This window comes from Ictalurus furcatus, unplaced genomic scaffold (genome assembly GCF_023375685.1).
Source record: "Ictalurus furcatus strain D&B unplaced genomic scaffold, Billie_1.0 scf1, whole genome shotgun sequence".
Taxonomy (NCBI): Eukaryota; Metazoa; Chordata; class Actinopteri; order Siluriformes; family Ictaluridae; genus Ictalurus; species Ictalurus furcatus.
Window position 1 is genome coordinate 1,648,617 of NW_026521050.1, and position 24,736 is coordinate 1,673,352.

The 24,736-nt window shown below is 39.1% G+C and overlaps 1 protein-coding gene and 1 long non-coding RNA gene across 7 annotated transcripts; one reads left to right on the forward strand and one right to left on the reverse strand.

The window, feature by feature from the left end:
- Positions 1 to 167: 167 nt before the first annotated feature.
- Positions 168 to 11,681, forward strand: LOC128604653 (delta(3,5)-Delta(2,4)-dienoyl-CoA isomerase, mitochondrial-like). Of its 6 annotated transcripts, XR_008385236.1 has the most exons (6): positions 248 to 327; positions 5,332 to 5,394; positions 7,007 to 7,226; positions 8,306 to 8,610; positions 9,492 to 9,638; positions 9,762 to 11,681. XR_008385236.1 is itself a non-coding variant. In XM_053619779.1 (4 exons), exons 1-4 carry the CDS (start codon positions 5,321 to 5,323, stop codon positions 9,603 to 9,605), a joined length of 282 nt encoding a protein of 93 aa, XP_053475754.1. In that variant the 5' UTR covers positions 5,306 to 5,320; the 3' UTR covers positions 9,606 to 11,442. The 6 variants fall into 6 exon arrangements, 1 of the variants encoding a protein (XP_053475754.1); XR_008385237.1 differs by lacking the exons at positions 248 to 327; positions 5,332 to 5,394 and adding an exon at positions 168 to 197 and having other exon boundaries at positions 9,762 to 11,680; XR_008385235.1 differs by lacking the exon at positions 5,332 to 5,394 and having other exon boundaries at positions 241 to 327; positions 9,762 to 11,680.
- Positions 11,682 to 15,412: 3,731 nt separating this feature from the next.
- On the reverse strand, positions 15,413 to 20,171 carry LOC128604659 (uncharacterized). Its single transcript, XR_008385244.1, has 2 exons — positions 19,771 to 20,171; positions 15,413 to 16,902 (listed from the first exon to the last, which is right to left on the reverse strand). It is a non-coding gene; the product is annotated as an uncharacterized LOC128604659 (long non-coding RNA).
- Between the last annotated feature and the right edge of the window lie 4,565 nt (positions 20,172 to 24,736).

Consider the following 24,736-nt stretch of genomic DNA (forward strand, 5'->3'; position numbering starts at 1 on the left):
ATTCCACTGGAATAATAAATAGGATCTAATAAAACCATGAGTGGAAATTACTGGTGTAAGTTTGTTAGGATAGACTTCCTCCAACCTGGAACTATATCCTCCAGTCCACGCGGTGGCGGTAACGCGCCTAACAGCTGCGTCTCCGACCAGTAGAAATCACAGAAGAAGAAAAAGCTGCAGCGGGTATCTCCTGAGCAGTTGAGTTATTACACCGAACTAATCATCTCTGACAGTTTTACAGCTAGATTTGATCCAGTTTAAACATAAAAGCTGGTTATTTTGTCTGTGTTTGAGGAATTAAAACTCCGTTCTGTTTTTAAATCCGAGGTAAGTTAAACGGAAGCTGTGTGGCCGAATCCCAAATTGATGTCATTTCCGGTTTAAGTGCACTACATTAGGGATGAAATAATGACGGTCTACACCCTATGTAGTGCACTATTTAACTCATGAGGAGAGATTTGTTATTCTGTTTTAGTGGCACTATCTAAGTATAACCTTACTTTATCCTAAAATCCATTGTTTGCTCCCTGCTTATAGCAACTAAAATAAACAACAGTGCGTGTAAAAGTGGCTAAGTCATTTAGCAGCTAAAATAACTTTATATTTCTGTAATGTTTTTAATGTATAAACTGCTAACCTGAGGTGAAATTGGGTTTATATTGGACATTCACTGCACATTCGAGCTTCTCTCTTCTATTTCTCAAGAAATAAACACAAAAAGGACAAAATGTGTGTGTGTGTGTAGCTGGCGAGGTGACTTTGTAAAGAAATACTACGCGCATGCGCACGTAAGCATTCACGTCAACATGTCCGCCATATTGATGAGGGAAAGACCGCGCTGTAAACAAATACAAGTAAACGGAGGAGCTGTGGTTTTTCTGGATAATAATTTGCATGATTTACCGGAGATGATAACGGCATCGTTTTCAAAAACTTGTCCTTTGAAACCCGTTTTCCAAAGTTTTCAGGCCCCGAAACGCCGTCGTCATGGAAACGAACAGCCAAACCGCGTCAAAAGTTTTCGGTTTTTATTTGAAAACGTTGTGGTGTAAACGGCCCCTTAACAACTACAGCAAAATGCTGCTTTTATTGCTGAAGTCTTTCTGTAAACAAATAGAAATGAAATAGAATTTTTATGATTCACACTATATTACACTCCATTCTTCTTCTCAAACACAACTCTATTTTGAAAATATTCAAGATGATTTTTTTTTGTTAAAAAAATCAATTTCATGATGCAGCTTATTATTAGAGCTGCAACTAACGATTATTTTCACAATCGATTAATTGGTCGATTATTTTTTTCGATTAATCTGATGGGGGCAGGGCAAACTTTCAGTGCCTTTTTTTGTTTATTTAAAATAAAATCCACAAACTGAGTGTTACAAATATAAATTCAGACTAAAACTTTACACAGATGTTTGTCCAAAACAGAAAAGAACCCAATACATACATATACACACACACACACACACACACACACACACACACATATATATATATATATATATATATATATATATATATATATATATATAATTTAGGACTGTAGTTTAATTTGGTGCTTTTTGTGAATCCACAAAAAAATAATGCATAAGTACTTATATAATATAAATGTAAACTAACTATATAAGATAAATATATAAACATTTATAAATAGAGTTAGATAGATAGTATTATTTTTTTTATGGATGCACAAAAAGCACAGAATTAAACTCCAGTCCTGAATGAATAATAAAAACTCACTTTCACTGCACCTTGTGGTTTCTGTTCCTCGGTGTCTTTAGACATTATTTTACTTTTGATCATAATGTTTGAATTAGACATTACAGATCTTACTCGCGCTACACTCTGTATCAGCGCGTCTACACCGCGCGTGACCAGCAACGCGGCCTCGTTACTAACACTTTGGGCACAGGCCACGCTAATGAAACATCATCCATTTCAAGTCAAGTTGCTATTGTTAAACATTTCACTAAAACCTGTATGGAAACGTTGCTGTTCAGTTGTTCTATAAGTGCAATTTCAACCAAATACAGTGGAGTGTAAAAGTTTGTACCTCCTTTTGGTTTCTTTTGGATGGAAGGGTGTTAAATGTCCTAAACACTACAAAATTTGACTGTAAGTAGAAGTTAATTTTATTATCAGACTCAGATATCCATGTTAATATTTTTAATACTGCTCATTAGTGTTAAATGACTTGATGGTTTTGTGGTCAGTAAACCGTTTTTGTGTTGATTTTGATGTATGTTTTGGATCACTGTCCTGCTGGAAGATCCAACCACGGCCCATTTGAATCTTTCTGGCAGAGGCAGTCAGGTTTTTATTTAATATCTGTTGATATTTGGTAGAGTCCATGATGCCATGTATCCTAACAATATGTCCAGGTCCTCTGGCAGAAAAACATTCCCAAAACATTAAAGATCCTCCACCATATTTAACCGTGGGCATGAGGAACTTTTCCATATGGCTACCTCTCTGTGTGCTTCAAAACCACCTCTGGTGTTTATTACCAAAAAGCTCTATTTTGGTTTCATCTGACCATAGAACCCGATCCCATTTGAAGTTCCAGTACTGAGTGTGTTTTTGGATGAGAGTAGAGGCTTTTTTCTTGAAACCCTTCCAAAAACTTGTGGTGATGTAGGTGACTTCAGATTGTAGTTTTGGAGACTTTCTGACCCCAAGACACAACTAACTTCTGCAGTTCTCCAGCTGTGATCCTTGGAGATGTTTTATCCACTCGAACCGTCCTCTTCAGTGTGTTGAGACGATATAGACACACGTCCAATTCCAGGTTGATTCATAACATTTCCAGTTGACTGGAACTTCTTAATTATTGCCCTGATGGTGGAAATGAGCATTTTCAATGCTTGTGCTATTTTCTTATAGACACTTCCCATTTTGTGAAGCTCAACAACCTTTTACTGCACATCACAGCTACAGTGGTGCTTGAAAGTTTGTGAACCCTTTAGAGTTTTCTATATTTCTACAAAAATAGACACAAGATTTTCAGACAAGTCCTAAAACTACACAAAGAGAACCCATTTAAACAAATGTGACACATATTATACTTGGTCATTTATTTATTGCAGAAAATAATCCAATATTCCAATCTGGGAGTGGCAAAAGTATGTGAACCTTTTGCCTTCAGTATCTGGTCTGACCCCCTTGTGCAGCAATAACTGCAACTAATCATTTCCAGTAACTGTTGATTAGTCCTGCACATGGGCTTGGACATCAGTTTTGGCCATTCCAAACCAATAACTTTATTGTTCTTTAACCATTCTTTGTTTTGGGCCACTGTCTTATTGCATGCCCCACTTTCTCTTGAGATTCAGTTCAGTTCCTGGGTTCATTCTTGTCCTGCGGTTGCGGAACTCACCACTACACTAATTATAATCTTTCAGATAGCTTGGAGATTTAGTACGTGTAGACCTTCTTAACACAGGGTTTTCCATCCCAAGGAAAGTTTCTGACACAGCCACTTCAGAAGTTCCTCACAGTTTTTGTTTGTGACTTTCCTCAGAGAATGAGGAACCTGAGTCTTTTGTAGAAGGCACTGGAATGTCAACATCTGGCCGTGAAGTGTCTAACAACTCTGGTGCTGGTGCTACGGATGTTGCATTGTGCCTGTCTCTCACCTGATCAATATGTCAGTGCACTACTTGCCCACTTCCCAATGCTACTGTGCACCATACAGGACCAGTCTTTTTCTGAACTGTTCCTGGAATAAAAGTAGGTCCAGAGCTGAAGTTCCTAGTATACACTGGGTCACCCACCACGAGATATCTTTCCTTTGCATGTTGGTCATGGTACCATTTTTGTCTCAATTGTTTGTCTCAATGAGACCCTGTGTAGACCAGTTTCCTTCCACACAGCAGTTTAGCGGCTGATTTGCCAGTGGTCGACTGTGGCGTCGTTCGGTAACTGAACAGCACTCTGGCTAGCTTTTTCAATGGACTCTCGGCACTCTCTTTCATCAGGGTTTTGAGTGTTGAATGGCCCTTTCAGCCAGACCACTGGAAGATGCATGGTAGGGTGCTGTGCTTGTGTTTGATGCCGTTTCTTTCCATAAACTCTTGGAATTCAGCACTGGTAAAAAACAAAGAAACTGCTATAGTCTGACATCACTACTTCTGGTATCCTGTGTTGGCTAAAGGTTTGTCTTAAGCACTGAATGGTAAATGTGGATGTAGACTTGTTTAACAGATAAGCCTCTATCCATTTTGAGAATGCCTCTACCATGATCAAGAACATTCTACCCATCCACGGTGCACCGTAATCAATGTGAATCCTTCTCCACGGTTGCTCTGGCAACTCTCACGCGTGCAGTGGCGCGTTTGCCGGAGCGTTTCTGTTTTCCTGACAGACTGCACACGATTTGACCAATGCTTCCACCTCTGCATCCAAGTGTGGCAACCACATATAGCTACGCACCAGGCCTTTCATCCTGGTAATTCCCGGATGGGTTTCGTGTAGATGTCTTAGAAGAGCCGCACGCCGCGGATGTGGAATCACTACGCGAGTCCCCCATAACACAAAGCCTCCCTGTATGCAGAGTTCATCATTTCCTTACATATTAGGGATGTCACGATACCAAAAATCTAGTCGTCGGTACCGATACCACCAAAAGTACACGATGCTCAATACCACGGTGTGGTTTTTATTTAAAAAAAAAAAAAAGAGAGAGAATTTAAAAAAATTATAAAATTAAAAACTCCTGGAGGACATCCTCCTCTGGCTGATACTGGCAGAGAGAGAGAGAGGGATATTTTACTTCAAACACTCTGACCATGACTAATAAGTGTTAAGGTGCACTCCTAAACGTACACACACCCCTTATACTCTGAATGCAAGCATTAGTTTAAATTCACTGATATGGTGGCAGGATAAAAAGATTTATTAAAAGCATGAACATGTGAATAATTATTAGTGACATGAGGCTACATTTAGCTGACAGGACACGGGCTGAATGGAGATGCATGGTGGTCCATTAGGAGGTAGTTTATAACATTGCAATGCGTTAGCGTTTAACAAATAACTGGATATCGCAAACATTACATGGAGCATAATGTTAGCTGATTTCACAGCTACAATACCAGCTTCCTCAAACATAATATAGGACCTGTCTTTCGACTGTAATCCTATGGCATTAATTTTGTGACCTAAAAATACCTCTACTTCTCCCATGAACTCGCACTTGCTCCTTTTTTGTCTCAGTCCACTCTTTTCTATCCTACTCAGTACCTCATCCAAGTTCTGCAGATGTTCATTAGCCCCTGAGACTAAAATGCCATCCAGATAAACTGTGACGCGTGCGATGTCTTGCAGAATCCCTTCTATTGTGTGCTGGAAGATCGCTGGACTTGAAGCAACTCCAAATGGTGGCCTGTTGTAAGTACGTAATCCCTTGTGCATGTTGATTGTAACATACTTATTGGAATTTTTGTGCAGCATTATCTTCTGATGCGCATGGGTCATGTCCAGTTTGGAGAATTTTTCCTCCTGCCGACTGAGCAAATAAATCTTCTACCTTGGGAATTGGATACTGTTCCACACTAGAGCTGGATTTACTGCGAATTTATAATCCTACAAATTGGGATAGAACCATCAGTTTCCTGACTGGAACAATGGGAGCTGCCCACTCTGCAAACTGCATTGGTTCAATGATCTTGTCTTCCACCAGCCTCTGGAGTTCTCTCTCCAGCAGTGGACCCAACTCTTCTTTGAACACCTCGGATTGTCTCTCCAATACGTTAGGCAATTTATGTCCTGGTACATTTGCTACTGTATTTACCAGCTGAGGCAACAAATGACCCCCCCCCCCCCCATCTTTGAATGTTGATCTTTACTGATGATCACTCCACAGCCTGCGTTAACTTCAAATACCACCTCCATGCTATTCACTTCAATGGTTTGTGTGATAGGAGCAGCCCTAGGTAAGTCAAACTAAACAGAACCCTTACCTTCACTACAATGAGAGAGAGGCCTTTAGTTGCATAGATGTTACCCTGGCTCCTTTATGACCTTACAGACTACTACTTGTCTTGCTCTTGGAGTGATCTTTGTTGGTTGATATGTTCTGGGGAGGGTAATGATGGTCTTGAATTTCCTCCATTTGTGCACAATCTGTCTGTGATCAAATATTATCATTTTGTCTCGTTTGTTTAACTGGAATCTCTTGGTCTACTTTTAGGACTTGTGTAAAAATCTGATGTTTTGGGTCATCTTCATTCATATATATATATATATATATATATATATATAGAGAGAGAGAGAGAGAGAGAGAGAGAATATATATATATATATATATATATATATATATATATATATTCTGAAGGGTTCATAAACCTTCAAGCACCACTGAATATATCTTGGCCTCACTTATTGTTCTGAATGAGTAAGAGAATTTGGCTTATGCGTTACCTATCCCTGTGAAACAGGAAGTCATGGTTGAACAATGTCCTGTTCCTAGTTTCCCAAGTGTACAAAAAAGTAAAATATCAAGGGGAATATACTTCAAATACATTTCTCATGGATTCATAGGGGTGCCAATAATTGTTGTACACCCATTTAACAAATATTTTTTATAAACTTGTGGTGTTTGCAATTGTTTATCCATGAGAGCAGAGTATTTTTGTGAATTTTTTTTGAACAAAAGGTTTTCTTCTTTGCTCATATTTACCAAGGGTGCCAATATTAGTGGAGGACACTGTACATGTCACTCTCAAGTGGAAACCTCATATGACACACTGTTACTTTTCAGGATATAAAAACCTGTCAGCACTGTTACAGTTGGTATTGTGGCTGTATATAAGGTCAAACACATCATCATATTAACATTTTACCAAAATGAAGCTCGTTTAAGCGCATGTTTATTCCTTACATAAATTAAACGCAAAGCATGTAGGGGTTCTACATGCATATAGTATTTGCACAATCAATAACCTATTAGAGTAATACATTGTGGTATATAAACTGAATTTTGTGTTTGATGTGTCTGCAGTGTCCAAAGCCCAGGCTGACCCTCCACCCCTTCAACCTTTGCAGCAATGCTGGCAGCACTCATACATCTATTTCCCAAAGACAACCTCTGGATATGATGCTGAGCACGTGCACTCAACTTCTTTGGTCGACCATGGCGAGGCCTGTTCTGAGTGGAACCTGTCCTGTTAAACCACTGTATGGTCTTGGCCACCGTGCTGCAGCTCGTTGTCAGGGTCTTGGTAATCTTCTTAAAGCCTAGGCCATCTTTATGTAGAGCAACAATTCTTTTTTTCAGATCCTCAGAGAGTTCTTTGCCATGAGGTGCCATGTTGAACTTCCATTGACCAGTATGAGGGAGTGTGAGAGTGATGACAGCAAATTTAACACACCTGCTCCCCATTCACACCTGAGACCTTGTAACACTAACAAGTCACATGACACCAGGGAGGGAAAATGGCTAATTGGGCCCAATTTGGACATTTTCACTTAGGGGTGTACTCACTTTTGTTGCCAGCGGTTTAGACATTAATGGCTGTGTGTTGAGTTATTTTGAGGGGACAGCAAATTTACACTGTTACACAAGCTGTACACTCACTACTTTACATTGTAGGAAAGTGTCATTTCTTCAGTGTTGTCACATGGAAAAGATATCATCAAATATTTACAAAAATGTGAGGGGTGTCTGAAATACTGTACATCTTTTTATTTACTTTAATATTTATTCATAGTGTGTGTGTGTTTTATATATATATATATATATATATATATATATATATATATATATATATAAAATTAGTATATATTATATAATGTATTATATAATATAATGTTTATTTCATTAGAAAAAGTGCAGTACATTTTCATGGTACGGTCAGTACTGTTTATTTTTGTAATAAAGTGAACTTAATTTTTCCACTAAGTGTTATATTTTCATTCAGTAGTAATCGGTTATTAGTAGGTGCTACCCGACTTGGTTATCAGCGTCTGTAAGATCCACTATCGGTCAGCCTTTAAAATAGATTAATGTGTATGACATGATCTTCTTTAATTAATAAAGAAATGCACTTGTTGACAACTTGCTGTGGTATAAGGGGAATAAAACACTTCAGAATGTGCAGTTCTACCTTAGGGTGGTAACGGTCACTCCACTTCATTGGATCGTTGACTACTTTCCTATAACCGCATGTTTATTCCTTACATAAATTAAACACAAAGCATGTAGGGGTTCTACATGCATGTAGTATTTGCACAATCAATAACCTATTAGAGTAATACATTGTGGTATATAAACTGAACTTTGTGTTTGATGTGTCTGTAGTGTCCAAAGCCCGTGGTGGTGGCAGTGCATGGCGTGTGTGGGAGCAGGTCTGTTGGGAGTGTTAAGTACCATCATCTCATACACTCAGCAAACAATATGGATGGAACTTTCCAGAGTTGTGGTGTCACTTTCCTGCAAAGCTTTAACCATCAGAGAGTTATCTTTTACTGGGGCTTTTAGCTGCAGGAGACTGAATTACTAACAGTTTTTTTTTTGTGGATCTGATTTCTTCTTTCGCAGGAGTGGATCTAATCACAGTCTGTGATATTCGTCTGTGCACACAGGATGCCTGGTTTCAGGTGAAGGTATGAGGAACATTAACTTGCCATACATTGCTTGCTTACATGTTTACACCAAGATCTGTAAACAAGTTATTTTTGTCCATATGATCATATATAGAGATAGTAAGTGATGAGAAGATAAGAATGGGCTGATTGTTCTGACTTGTACAAGCCCCTATGAAAGAGTTGACCACAAGGGGGCACACTCCGAGCATTTACTTACATTTGCAGTTTGTTGAAGATTAAATAAACCACAGTGAGCATCAGATGTCTGGTTTTAATACAAAGTGGACTATTTTATGATATGACAATCTTGTCATTTATCAAAGAAGAGCTGCAAAACCTGAAATTTGTTCATTTTTAGACAGAAAAATTCTGCAGTGTAGCTCTTCTAGTGAGCTTTCACACTGGAAGTTTAGTCCAAAACAGAGCAGTTTGCATGAAAAGTTGGTAATGTGACCGTCGTAATGTGGACTGGGAAGTGCACTGCGGTACCGAACCCGAGACTACCTGTAGAAGGTGGTCCGAGTTCGGTTACACTGGAACTGTGAATGTGAATTGTCCCATGAATGTGAATGCAACTTGTATCCGGGTCCTCACTTGTTCAGGAGTAGAGTAACCTGTGCTGAAGGCCTGTTGTGGTGATGACGTGTCATGACACGTTTTGGCCCAAATCTGCAGTAACTTTGAAAAAGTGGAAGCTCCTCTGAATATTGTGGAGTTTCTTGATTTTGCGTTAATTTCTGTGATCACAAAAAGGTGAAATTCTGGACTGACACATGGAAGATATGGAACGATAACAGAAGAATGTGACTTTGGGTTGTACCGTGTATTTTTTTTTTTATGTAGCTTAATTATTTAGTATAAATGAAGGCAAGTGTGTGTTCTGTTCTTCATCTCTGCAGTCGTGTGTTCCCTGATAGTCAATGATTGCTGGAGCTCTGGAAATAGCAGGTGAGATTGCAGGCCGGAGTCCCGTCGCTGTCCAGGGAACCAAAATCAACCTCCTCTACTCCTGAGACCACAGTGTAACTGAGAGCCTAGACTACATGGTAAGAATCTGCTTAAGACATGAATAGCTTTTTTAGCCTCAAGGTAGACCCATGCGCACACAGTATGGCCGCAAACACAAAGTAGAGCGGTCGAAATCTGAGATTTCTCCTCTGCGTCTCCAGGCTACTTGGAACATGAACATGTTGCAGACACAGGATCTTATGAAGTCAGCGCAGACAGCCCTGGAAAAGAAGAGTCCGAAAGACGTGCCCTTCTCCAAGCTTTAAAGGAGAAGATCCAGGGCTGTTGAAGCTGTGGTGGAACTGAGACTTCATCATCCACAGATCTTTAGTTCTTCTTGCTAAGTCTCAGTTTCTTTTTAGTCTTTTTATTTTTAGACTGGTCAAAAGACCGATTAGTGGAAGTGAAATGATAGATGAACTTTTAATTACTTGCTTTATTATTTGCAGGTGCCTTGTACAGTAAGACAGGGTAACTAATACTCAAAAGCTTGTTTTGTGTGTTAACATGTACAGTAGATGTACATATTTTTTCTGGTGCTGTGTGACTGCAGAATGTAGTGCAGTTGACACATTAAATTTCCTTGGATGCTCACTTTTAACTCGAGGAGGTCACAGTTTGCCCAGACATCTTTTTTTAAATCCGTCAATCCGTCACCCACACGTCATTCTGGGGGACGAAGAGGAGGAAGCTGGACAGATACATTTATTTATTTATTTATCATTGCTGTGTTTCCTCAATCGAGTGCAGAAAGAAGAAAAACAACACAACTGATTTAAAATAAAAATATAGAAAACAATCTAATGTAAGGTTCTGATCCGGTTTGCTTTCAGCAGGAAGGCTGTCCTCTTTCCTGTTGCTCTTTCTCTTCTATTAGTCCATTTGTCCAGTCTGAATCGGTTTGATTGTTTGATTCGTTTCGAGACGATTCGGAGTCAAATCATTTTCTAGTGAGAGTCGCACACTTCCAAACGAACTAGACTGAGATGAGTATTTGATTCTCACTAGAAAGTGATTTGACTCTGAATCAACTCGAAATGAATCAGTCAAACTGATTCAGACTCTATAAAAGGACTATGAGATGTGATTAAGATATATATTCCAATGTTGTCAGAGAAACTCTGACACAACAGTACATCCTGACCATTGGTACTGTGTACACATCAACATACACGCACGTCTCCATGCTGGACATCTCAGGAGCTTTCACACACAGTGCTAGGAATATCCCGGGACAGAGAAACGCACCTCCTAAGTGAGCGAGTTTAGCGTCAACCGGTGAAATTTGCTGTAGCGTGAACACTTCGCCTCTGTGAGCTTCACTCTCCGTCAGGTTCACTGTAATTAGACATAAAAGTACATAATGTTTATTTTTCATACATTTAGGATTTAATGTTGTTTTTTTTTTTTACTCTTCGAGGAACAGAAATGATCTTTTGAGGCAGCTTCTTCATCACTACCTGCTCCGTTTGACTCAAAAATGTAACGACCGGTTTCAAAAAGTCACGATGTCTTCAGTTCATGTGATTTTACTGTTGAATTTAAACAGGAAATGTGAAATATTTTTTTCCTTTGTTTCCTCTACTGTCTTTTTGCTGTGATCTTGAACATGGTTGTAATTTTATTTTATTTTTTTTAAATAAATAAATGATCATTCTATTCTTTCTCACTTTCCTTGTCCTAATTGTCCTGTATCTGTTAAATCCGTTTCATCTCTGGTCTTTCTGTCTGTATGAACACTTGTAGAAATGACTTGTAGTCCATATTTTTAAATGATTTTATTCATGATTTTGAATTTAAATAAAGATATTCTTTAATTCTGTATTTTGTCATTTAATTATCATTAGAAATCAGAAGATCAGATTAAAGCCACAGCTTCTTTACCTGCCAAAGCTGTAAAACTTTCAATAAACCAGTCAATAGATCAGCTGAATAAATGTAGATTTTTATTTACTGATTAGATGTATTGATGGTGTTGATAGATTATTTGAAGATTTTTATTGATCTTGGACAATCATTCAGTTAAATATTGAAAAAAACTTGATAAATAGTTGTTTAAATAAATGCAGTGTAATGTACTGAGTCAAATATGAAAACTACAAATAAATAAAATCTATTTATATCTGTGTATAATTAAAAACCTCACTTAATACAAGAAATTCATATCCTAAATGTTGCAAGTGATTAATCTGATCATTTTATTCAGCTGTTTAATTATTACTTTCTAAATATAAACAAATGAATGTTCTGGATTCATGAGGAATGTTTACATTTTGTGTCCAAACTCAAAAGTTTAAACAAAGTGTATATTTATGATAATAAAGCACAAAGAATGTGAAACCTCAACACGACTACAATCATCGATGAATTAAATATTAATTAAAAAAAATTAAATGAACGAGTAAGATGAAGTATATTTTTAATTAAAATTTAATTAGAAAGGAGCACTTTTAAAGTGGATTTGATTTAAAATAATGATAAAGCTGTTTTTTTTATGTATTTGTATATATTATCCTCTATCGTGTTTAAGAAGAAGAGAATAAAGAAGCTTTTTATGAAATAATATTTGGGTTTATTTTATTTTCTTTTATTTTCTCCTCACAGATTCAAATTTACGTCAAAGTCCGTTACGTTGGTGACGTCACCGCGAGCGCGAGAAGTCGAAGTGAGGAGCAGAAAGCGTTGTTAGTGTTAGTTCTGGCCCGTTTGGACCCAAACTAAAGTGAGTTTATTCGGTTCTGTGTAACCGAACCCGTTCTGTTCTGTGCTGTATTGTGTGTATGTGTGTAGTTAACGGTGTTAACACCTGTGTTTCAGGTGTATCGGTATGAAGCAGGCGGTGACGGCGCAGTGGTTCACTCTCGGAGCTCGGTTCACTAATGACCGAATCACTGAGGAACCGACCAAAGATAACTCACACCCGCACGGAGAAGAAAAACAAGAGGAGGAGAAGTGAGAAATAACATTTTATAACTTTTTTTATTCACTCCTCTGGTTCAATATTAATGTTAATATTATACAAATATACTAGCGGTGCTAGCTTTTGAGGAGGCAGTCCAGTCCACGCATGCGCAGTGTCATTAATGAGCAAGCTAATCGAAATGAGATTAACAAATAGGTCGATGTTATTTTTGATTCTATTTAAAACGATGAATTCACTCTGTCAATAACTGCCCAGTCTGAGAATATTGCATGATTTACTTTTATAAGTGGACGTGGCAGAACGACATTTAGCTTCACTGGCTAATTAGAGCTCTTTTACTAGTTTAATGGCTGAGTCATCCGGCTTCGCGCATGTGCAGTGTGGGTTAAGGCGCTATAGTTCTCTTCTTTTTTGTTTTAATGCTAAAGGTGCATTACCGCCACCTACTGGACTGGAGTGTGGGCAGTCGATTGGCAGGAAAAATCAAATAAAATGGAAAAAAATAATAATAATACCAAAACAATACTACGTAAATAAAGGAAAATAAAGAGATAAATAACTATATACTAGATATTCAGCCAAAGTTCTTGTATATTTACTTACAACCACTGCATATAGACACGTGTATAACCTAATAGACCTATATAAGATATAACCCAGCACACCTATACTATTGCACTTGCATTGGAAACATACATTACCGTCAAACATTTCAACGAGCTACTGAATCTGACTGGAAGAGTTCTTCCTGCTGAGAGGATCCTACAGGGAGCGAGAGCAGTAAGGGGGACCACAGAACACAGAACTGTACACGACATGTGTCGCACTCTTGCTGAGTAGAGTTTGTTTGTGTGTGTGTGTGTGTGTGTGTGTGTGCGTGTGTGCAGTACGAGTACTACCCATGTGACGCGGATTGGTCTAAAGAGATGCGAGGTCTTCCTCTGATGACCAGCATGCCTCTGGAGATCTGGCTGCTGTCCCATACGCGCCATACCGCAGACGTCCTGGACTTTTCACGCAGAACAGTCTGTAGAGTTTACTAAGAATGGTGCAAAAAACATTGAGAGAGTAACAGTTGTGTGTGGATGGAAACGCCTTATTCCTGAAATACTCAAACCAGCCCATTTGGTACCAGTAACCATGCCACGGTTGTCTGATGTACATATTAACTGAAGCTCTTGACCTGTACCTGCATGATTTTATGCAATGTGCTGTTGGCACATGATTGGCTGATTAGATAACTGCTTGAATGTGATATGAAATATATGATTGAAAGGACTTTGATTTAAAAATAAATAAAATAAAGGGGGGGGGGGTAGAAGAAAAAACCCACATTACTATGGGTAAATAATATAGATGGCACTAGTGCTGCACGATTAATCGAATATCGATCACGATTACGATTTTGACGGCCCACGATTAAATGAACATGATCGACTGCGATATTAACGTTTAAAGTTCGTCCTCCGCTAATAGAAAACTCAGCTGCAGATCAAATCAAGCGCTTCCTACACTTATAGCCAATCACCATAGGGCAGCGCAGAGATGACGTCATTTTGTAGTGCCAAAACCCGGAAACGGGGTTAGCATTTTAGCCCTCGAGCTGCCAGGTTCGCTTCGAGCTCCAGCGCTTTGCGTGAGGAGAAATCATGACATTAACACGCTATAAGGTGGGTTTAATTCAAACTTCTTTATTAAAAAATTCCTCACCAATCATAATCAAGAGTAGAACTGTTCCGTCTGTAAACATACAGTACACTGCCGCTCTCCTTCACTAACTCTAATTCACTTCATTTAAACTCATGGTTGCCAGATATCACTAGAAAAGTCAACTCCAGTTTCCATGTTTTGATTTAATCCCCCCAAAACATTATCAGCAGACATGGACACTGTACTGGGGAACCGATCTAAAACTGATAAACAAAAATAAAACTACTAAAATGTAAAGACAGAAAATGTGCTTAGTTATAAATAAATCATTATATATATAGGGGCGCATGGTGGCTTAGTGGTTAGCACGTTCGCCTCACACCGCCAGGGTCGGGCTCGATTCCCGTGTAATTAATAATTAATTATTATTATTACTTTTTTAAACCGGTTTATGACGCTCGTGAGTGTGGCTGTGTGACATATTTAACACCTTCAGCAAGACTTCAACGCGAACACGCTTTAAACCGGTATTTCCCATCGCAGCACGCGCACAGGTTTGTTTAAGATTAGCACGCGCACACTTATAATATTGTCACTACAGATCCCATGGAAATTAATGCTACTTTTAAATGGTTTTACTCTTCACCTTATAAATCTGAATTTCCTGCAGACGATACTAAAGTGAATGCATTTCTTCAAGACCTTTGTAACCCTGTTATTGATTAAAATACTGCCATGCAACTGGACTCCCCACTGTCTCTTGAAGAAATCTGAAATTCAGTTAAAACTACGCAGTGTAACAAAGCTCCTGGCCCGGACGGGTTCCAATTGAATTGTTTAAAGCATCTATTGGAAAATTAGCTCCATTGCTTTTATCTGTGTTCAACGAATCCTTGGAATGTGGGTCTTTGCCTCCAACTCTGACACAAGCCACTATAGCTCTCCTTCTTAAGGAGGGTAAGGATCCAACCTCCTGTGGTTCTTATAGACCGCTGTCTCTGCTTAATGCAGATGTAAAGGTGTTGGTAAAAGTAACGGCATCTCGTTTAGAGAACGTTATCCCTTATATCTGAAGAGCAAACCGGTTTTATAAAGGGACATCAGTTGTTTTTCAATACCCGTACGCTCTTTAAATTATTCAAAGCATTCGGCTGAGATTGTGATTTCTTTAGATGCTGAAAAAGCATTTGACAGGGTTGAGTGGGTTCAATCCACATCAGAGAGGAATGATTTCTAGGATTTATGATTTTATTCTGGTGTTAGGTAGTGAGGCGGGTACCAAAATTAAGAATGCGTGGGAAATGGAGTTAGGAGTACAGATAAGTGAGGAGTGTTGGGAACGTGCTATAGGTAGGATACAGTCTACCACTTCCTGTGCTCGTCTTGGACTCATCCAGTTCAAAGTTTTACACAGAATCCATTTGTCCAAGTCGAGACTTTCTGTAATATATCCAGAAGTAGAGGACAAGTGTGATAAATGCCATGGCTCTCCCTGTCATCTTGGCCATATGTTTTTCTTTTGCCCTGATCTCCATGGTTTTTGGACTGGTTTCTTTACTGTCATGTCCACTATTCTCAGAGTAGATTTAAAACCTTGCCCATTCATTACTATATTTGGGATTCCTGATGCCTCAGTTCTATTATGCTCTGTACAAAAAGATATTATCACTTTCACATCCCTAATAGCAAGACCTTCCTGCGGCTGGTTCGTGTAAATAACTCGTACAGTCAGGCAGGTGTTGGTTGTTTAAAGAAACCTTTTATTTAACAAAAAAAAAAAGAAAAAAAATATCGTCTCCTCAATCTTCCACCTCCTTAAGAAAACACACAGACGAAATAGAAATCACACGCTGCAAGGACACAGCCAGTCTGCACGTTAAACGCAGTCAGTGAAACCGGTTCATAATGAATGTATAGCGAGAGAGAGACAGAGAATAAGAGTGAATAAGTTCAGATGTTACTTTAACACATCTGTGATCTGAGTGATGAGTGCCTTGACCTCAGACATGATCTGCCTGGCGAGGTAGGAACCGTGAGGTTAAACGCTGTGACTGTAAAACACTGAAACAGGTGCTGACTCCTACACTTACCACATGCGCAGAAACTCCGGCAAGAGCCTAAGGATCCTCCTGATCCGAGCCAAACGTATCCTCCACTGAGCTCTCAACACCTACAGGAACACAGGTCTTTTAAACTCACGCACTTCGTTGTACATCTAAACCGTTATCCATGGACAGAACACACACTCTCCCCAAACAATATAAACACAGTAAAATAAAACTCAAGTGATCGAGTCACTGATTAATCGTTAGCAGAGTGGTTGAACGTAGTTTTAAAAAAAAAAGACAAGTTTTAATTAGCTGAATTGTGCATCCTTACCGCCGGGTCTGGAGCTGCAGCCTGTTGGCCGTGCCCTACGTCACGGTATGGCGCATTTCCTTCACCCTGTCCTTCTTTTTCTGCACGTGAAGCGTGAGTTAAACACTGTGACTGTAAATAAACACTGATAAACAGGTGTTGACTTACCCTATGCACTGAACTTCCAGCCTTAGACTATTGATCCGAGCGATCAGAGCCGCACGTCTCGCCCGCTGAGCTTCCAACAACTACAGGAATACACGGGTCTTTTAAACTCACGCACTTCGTTTTACATCTCCATCAGAAGATGCAGTAGGCCTAATCAAAGGCCAGATAGGTCATCTAGTCCAGATACCTTGTTGCACCATTGACTTATGGTGAGGAGGGAGGGGAACTGTCGTTAGTTGTTTTCGTTTAAACAAACAAGTAAACAAATAAATAATATTTTACATTCATTTCAGATCTGTTGCACTTTTATTATTATTAAATTATTTAACTGTTGGTTAAAGGCGCAAAAAAACGAATCCACAATGCAATTAATAATTAACCAATTTAAATCTAATACATTTATTTTCTAGTATTTCCCCCAGAAGTTTATGTAAATATAAATAAAAGCTTCTCATTGTTGCCAGATTGAACAATCAAGTGCAATTTGAAATGTTTTTTTTTTCTGTGCATTAATTAGTTCATTATTTATTTAGTCAGTTTGCTATGATTTATTATTAAAATATTTATATATTTAATACTAAAATAAAAAAGGAAATCCAGTAGGCAATGATGTCAATAATTAATACATTTAAATCGAATAAAACTATTTTGTAATATTTTCCTCCAGATATTATACAGTTTTTTTTTTTTTTTAAAGTAAAATAAACAAAGAAAAACACAGCTTCTCATTGTTGCCAGATCAAGAGACTGAATGCAAATTACATATAAATAATTTATATTAGCTCATTATTTGGTTACACTTTGTTCTGATTTATTCCCAAAATGGAAATAGGAATTTCCCTGCTGAAAAAAACAAATCAAAAATCAATCACAACAGAAACCCTCATAGAATCTGTAATGTCCCTGTAGGTGTACTGGTAATTTGTTGCTTTGGTGGCATGTTATGTCTAGTGGATACCATTAAGAACCAATAATGGTACTGGTTTTAATGAACAAATTAACACGCGTTCTCCGTTTTTGATCACACGATGCGGATTCTCTAATGATAGACGTGCGATTAAAGAAAATGACCACATCCTCAATCCTTACATCATCAATCAGCATGATCCGGGGTTGTGTAGAAAGCGGGCTTGTATGAACACAGGTGTGTGTGTGTGTGTGTGTGTGTGTGTGTGTGTGTGTGTGTAGTGAGTGGGGGCCACGCTGCTGAAGCGCACTTTGTGACTCACGATGAAGTCGTACCTGACAAATCAAGCCGTCAGCGTTGAAAACACACCGAACGCAACCTGAAGCTGCGATCAGAAAGACCGCCAGAGACAGAGAGAAAGAACGATGAACTATGCCTGAACACACCACTCGGGTCACGTGACTTCGGCGTCGATGACCGTTCCGGGAGGAGGGTTGCTCAGTCAACGATTTTCATTATCGATTATTATCAACTATTATGGATTAGTTGTTGCAGCTCTATTTGCAACACATTATACTAAGAATTGTGTGGTATTTTAAGATGTTTGTTCAAGGTAATGCAGTTAATACCCATTGCAGTTCTTTATACTTCGGGGTTATTACTCAGATTATAAATGTATTTGAGTGAGGACATTTATCACCTGTGTGCTTTTTCTGCATTGTTATTAGCATATGTACTGTATGATTTAGTAAAATAATCATTAGCCATTACGTTGTTATTCTGATTACTCTGGGTGTGTGTGTGAGTGAGTTCATGCTCTTGGGTGTGTGTGCTGTGTGTTGCACTTCCTCTTTTTGGTCAGGCCCTACGCCTTGCTGTAGTTAACTTTTAAGAGACATTGTCTATAAGGAAGAGAGTGTGACTCTGCTCTTTCCCTTATTCTCAATAAATTCTCATTCTCCATATTTTATTGCCCTTGTGTTTTATTTCTATCAAAAATCTTATCCAACACTGATAACGATCGGTCTGATAAGACCTAAGCCAGGAGAGGACCATTCCCTTAATGCCAACAACATTTTGTAATCTAGCGCAGAGGTGCCCAAACTTTTTCCTGTGAGGGGCCAAGTTTGGCCCGCAGGCCCTAGTTTGGGCACCTCTGATCTAGCGTGTAGCGGAGCGTTGATTCGGTCGCCTGATCGAGTTCTGTCGGATCAGACGGTGATCCAAATCTAACTGATGTCTGTACGAGGTTATTGATGAAGCTCGGTGCAGTAGCTGGTGTGAAAGTACATTTTATGTGGTGGCGAGGTGGAAATATGATCCATACGTATTATGCACGAGATAATGGTCTGAGACAACTTCAGACTGTGGAAGTGTTACAATATTTTCTATATTTAATCCGTACGTATGAGGTCAAGAGTGTGACCACCATTATGAGTAGGCCCGATTACGTTCTGATTGACCTCTACTGAATCTAAGATGGACACAACCGCTGTTCTCAGAGGGTCTTCCAGGTTATCAAAATGAATATTAAAATCACAGACGATTAATGCTTTATCTACAGACACAACCAGGTTTGAGATAAAGTTTGCAAATTCACTAAGAAATTCAGTATATGGCCCTGGGGGTCTGTAAATAATAATTAGAGGAATTTACTTATTTTTTGTGGCTACATAAGTTATACTGGTATAAAGAATTTCAAAAGAATTAAATTTATGACTAGGTTTTTGTGTGACTCCTAGATTTTGACTATGGATGAGACCAACACCTCCCCCTCTACCAGTTGAACGAGGCTGATGTACATAACTGTATCCAGGAGGACTGGCTTCATTTAATGCTATGTACTCGTTTGGTTTAATCCAAGTTTCCGTTAAACACATTAAATTACATTCCTGATCAGTAATGATGTCGTTAACAATAAGAGCCTTAGACGCAAGAGATCTAATGTTTAATAGTCCTAGCTTCAGATTAAAGGTGCTGGATGTGCATTCAGTATGATCTAATTTTAGGTTAATTAGGTTACTAAAACAAACATTCTGAAATTGTCCATGTATTTGTATAGCTCGGGGAACAGACACAGTCTCTATAGAATGTACTACAGGTGTTGGACTATTAATTGAACATTGCTTATGATGAACGTTGTTATTGTAGAAGATGTGCTTACGGTAGACAGTCACTTGGTGTGTAGCGTCTTGGAGATGTTGTCAGACAGCAGTTCCGCTCCGAGGCTGCTGGGGTGCAGGCCATCAGGATGAAACAACCTAGGACGCTCCCAGAACAGATTCCAGTTATTAACAAACAGCAGATTCTGTTCATTACACTGTGAGGGAAATTATTCATTTTTACTTTGAAATAGTTTTGTTCTTGTTCTGTTTCATTCTCATGTGAGGATAACGACTCAGAAGGCCATGTGATGTCACTGAGATCAGAATGTTTGTCTGCTTACAGAGACACAAACATGTTCTTCTGTTCAATGTTCGCCTAAACATCATCTAAGATCCTAAAACAAAGCCTGTTTGAACTGCCTCAAACTGCTTCTTATCGGTACACAGAATGATGTCATGCTCTGAGTTTCATATATATATATATATATATATATATATATATATATATATATATATATATATAGTAGTGGTTTAGTACAAGGACTTCAGAGCGCTCTCATTATTCTATCCTGCTTTATTCTATCCTGTATTAACCATCTGAGAGAGGGGGCGTCGCTGCGGGGGTCCCGGCTCAGGAGTATGGGGTGCTCGCAGGTCTTTAGTTTATTTATCGAAAACATTGGATTTGGTGTCACAAGGATTGCCAGCACGTTTGCGTGCCATGGCTTGAGCTGCTCTCTTAGTGCAGATCACTGGGAAAATTGCTCTCACACATTGATCTTACACTCATCACACCAGGTCACTTCTATTTTGAATTAGATCCACATGCAACACGACAGCTCATCAAAGAACAGGATATGAAGTTATTCTATGTGTCACCCAAAATTTTAATATTAAACCTATCAGTGTGTCTAATACACCAACTGTAGTGTTGTATTGCCTAATTAATTCTGTGGAGCCAGTCACTGAGAACACTCACGATTGCCTAGCTGAAATTCATATTTCCTCGAGCCAAAGTTTGAACTTTTTAGACGTTCCATCTGGAAGATTTTGTGAGCACCCTGCTCTGCCCAATTGGCCGAATTAAAAGCTATCACTACAGAGTGCGAACTGGTTACAGGTAGAATTGCTAATATATATACTGACTCTGATTATGCCCATGGATTGCGTCATCTGTTTGGAGCTGTTTGAATGCAGTGAGGTTTTAGTAAAAGTGCTGGAACGCCACTTTAACATACCGAGCAAATAGTTTAATCGAATTCTGATTGTACCTACTGTACTTCTCACTGTATGAATTTCAGATGCACATGGTTTTAACCAGTGCGCGAGGGGGAAGTTATGGGAAAAGATAAAACAGCAAGAGGACTGGTCTCTGGACTTACAGGCAATTATGGATAATTATTATTATTTTTTTAAACTTACAGGCAATGGTGAATAATAATCTGAGTGTAAAATTTATGCTCAAAACAATGTCAGAAAGGGAAAATCAGTATCGATAGGGCTCATATCAATGCCAGAAGGGCCGTTTAAGCACTTGGTGATAGACAGGTTTAGCAGATGGAGGGAGGCAATGCCATCAGCAGACTAAACTGCTGGAACAGTGATTCGATTTTTAACCAGAGAGGTAATTCCTAGAGACGGCATACCATCTCAGATTAGCTCTGACAATGGCTCAGCGTTCGTTTAAAAAACAGTGTTACAGTAACTGTGATTAAATTAAAATTTTGATGTGTTTATCACCCTCAGTCACAGGGAATAGTGGAAAAGGTAAGTGGTACTTTTAAGGCTAAGCTTAACGCAATTTGTGCTAACACTAAACTCATTTCGGTAGATGCTCTACCTCCTGCACTAATGACCTATCGCATGCAGACTAACAGAAATATGCATCTAACACCGCATGAAATGCCTACGGGCCGACCCATGTCTGTGTCATACCTGAGAGGTCCTTATGAAGAACTGCCGCTGAAGTAATTACAGATGGAACTAAGAGCATATATGCGATAACTAACTGCTATGTATGAAGCTATCTATTCACAGGACCAGAGCTGGGGACTGAGAGAGGAGACAGAAGTTCCTTGTCCTGTGACTCCTGGAGAACAGGTGTACCTAGGGGTGTTCCAGCCCAGAAGGGAAGGGCCATACAAAGTGAGCACCTAGATTAAGACCTAGGAGAAAGGAGGATCAGCTGATCGAAGGGGACGATCCAGTGGTTGACATTGCAGAAGAAAGAACAAGACAAGACATGAGAGAGGGTCTAAATGAAGATAAGGGAGAATGGCAGTCTCAGGCGATGGCAAAGAAGAAGGTCTGTCAGGGGTCGGGGTCGTACCAACAGAGCAGGAGGAAAGAAGGGCTCCTGCTGCTGAGAGCGGTTCTGACGAGCCTGATACACCTGCTGAAGGAGAAAGAGGCCCAAGCAGACGTTCCTTACAGGACAACTTTTCCATAATTGACTTTTCAGCCCTTGACTAGTCTCCAAAACAGTACTGAACTAAAACTGAATGAGACAATCAGTGAGCCAGATTGGAACTCTGATCAGCTGCAACAGGAGGGAACAGATTCCAGTTCCTCAAGTGAGGACGAAGAAGCAGCTTGATGAGCCATGCCATGGGTGTAAGTACTAGCTTGACCTCTCCTCAAGGGTGGCCCCCGCGATATGCAAAGTATCTGGGTCGAAGACAAACATTGTTAACACATCCTCTGAGAAAGGATGTGATGGAGTTTTTATTTTTTGCTTTTTCCATTTTTCTATTTTTTCATTTTTACATTTTCTATTACAATATAATCAAGTGTGATTAAGAGACAGGGTGATCACTGTCATGATTAATCAAACTGATAAAATTGTTTTGTATTCATGTTTATTAGTCTATACTTGTATCAGCTATATGTGCTTAATCAACTGTGTACTCTACATCACGATGACAACCACAGGCAAGTGCTGAACCAAACGCATGCTCACGCTTACAAACTATGTCTTGATTTTTGTGGGTAGGGAAAGAGACAGAATCTTTTACTCCTTTCTAGCCAATGGGAGAGGAGATGTTTGTTTCTGGTCTCCAGAGAGAGTGGTTTCAGGATTTGGTCATTGGTAGAAGGCTGACGTGGTCATACATTGATCACTAGTTAGTGTAAATGAAGGGACTGGGTTGTGAGATTACTCTCTCTAGCTAGATGGGGCTTAGTAAGCCCCAGAGGGGGAGAATATATGGAAAATATCTATGAAGGGCAAACAATATGTGTAACTGACATTTGGATATGTTAATGAAGTGAATTCAATATGTAACCAACATTTAGAATTATTACTTGCGCGTTATCGTATAATCAATATTGGTTAAAAAACATAATCTATATGTATAATCAACAGTTAGAAGCATAATCTAAATCCATAGAACAATGTTTGATCAGGTTATATTCTGAGTGGATTTGAGTTGAATGAACTCTGTGTTTCAGTGTACAACAATTGTTCTTCTGTATTAGCTGGCTCCTGTCTCCACAGCAATAAAAATTGGCAGTAGATATTCGCATGCGTGAGTAAATAACTTTGAGGCAGATACAAATTAGGGAGTTAGGAGAGGGCTTCGGGAAAGGAGGTAGAGATCAGCGGGGACAACCGATAGAGACAGACAGATGCTCATTGAGGCCTAAGAAGGGAGTCAAGGTCAAGACACACAAGCCTGTGTGAAACCTTTTTTGTAAAAAGAAACCTTGTCCTCATGAAACCTTTTCAAGAAAAACAACTAACTGCGCATGTTCCACAAATTTAAGATAACGCATAGACATGAATATTTAATTGTGGCAAAAGAAGATTGGTCTATTTTCAACGAGGAAAAGCAAAACCCCACCTACAGAGACTATGCTGTGGAGATAGGTATATAAAGACATGTTTGTGTATGCATAATTCGGACACTACAGACTTTATTATTATTATTATTATTATTATTATTATCATTATTATTATTATTATTATTATTATTATATATTATTCACACTTTATTGATGTTCAATAAAGTTTATTCACTTTTTGACATCTACTAAACTCTCTGTCTCTGAAGTTTTTGACCTAGGCTAAAAGGTTGATTTTATTCACGACACTCGCAGGCCACAATGGGTTCTCAAATTTGACAGAGGGGCCGGGACAGGAACAGACGGATGGAGTGTTTGTGTGAACTAATATAAATGACATGTAAAAGCCATTACATGAAAGGATTTGGCCTTTAACAGGTAGCAAAGCACGAATATGCAAGGCTCGTTGTACCAATTGTTTTCCAAATGCATTAATTTGATAACACAGTAGGGAAACTCGCGTCCAGTTTCAGTGGGAACAGTGTTGTTGATCTCCCTTTTTTGCCAGTGCATCAAACTCTGGAGTTAGTTTTGTTGTGGCAATTCTCAGGATAGATGCGAGGTGTTGGTCGGTTAACTTGGATCTGTGAGGGGCTTTGTTGATGTTCATGACGCTGAATGTCTGCTCACATACGTAGGTCAAGCCAAACCATGTCAGCATCTTCTGTGCCGTCCTCCGGAGGTTTGGAAATGTCTCTTCATTAAGTGAAGCATAAAAGTCATTCAGTTTAAGAGAGTTGAACTTCTTTAAGACGGAGTCAGACTGAAGATCGATCAGTTCCAATTGCAGCTCCTGTGGTGCTGTTTCAGGGTCTTGTGACAGGGGACAGGACACCAGCTGAACCGACGGCAGAATTCTCTGTGCAGGTCGCCCAGTGATCTGTATTTCTTCACGTTTCGGGACGCCTCTTTCTGCATGGCTAGTGTGGGGAAATGAGAGAGAGATTTGTTTGAAATTTGACTGGAGAATAAAGTCAGCTTGGATTTGAAGGCTCTAACATTTGTGTACATGTCGTGCATAAACTGATCTTTCCCCTGTAGCTTGACGTTCAGCTCGTTCATGTGTGAAAATATGTCCACAGCAAACGCAAAGTCACAAAGCCAGTTGTTGTCGCTTAGCTCAGGAAATTCGTTGGATTTCCCCATTAACTTCAAAAATGCGATAATTTCCTCTTTGAGCTA

What these genes read in the sequence shown, in the direction of transcription:
- LOC128604653 (XM_053619779.1), top strand. Translation starts at nt 5,321, where the DNA reads ATGTCTTGCAGAATCCCTTCTATTGTGTGCTGGAAGATCGCTGGACTT. An exon ending in ACTCCAAATGGTGGCCTGTT is followed by an intron (nt 5,395 to 8,305) that starts GTAAGTACGTAA and finishes ATGTGTCTGTAG; the next exon opens with TGTCCAAAGCCCGTGGTGGT. An exon ending in ATGCCTGGTTTCAGGTGAAG is followed by an intron (nt 8,611 to 9,509) that starts GTATGAGGAACA and finishes GTTCCCTGATAG; the next exon opens with TCAATGATTGCTGGAGCTCT.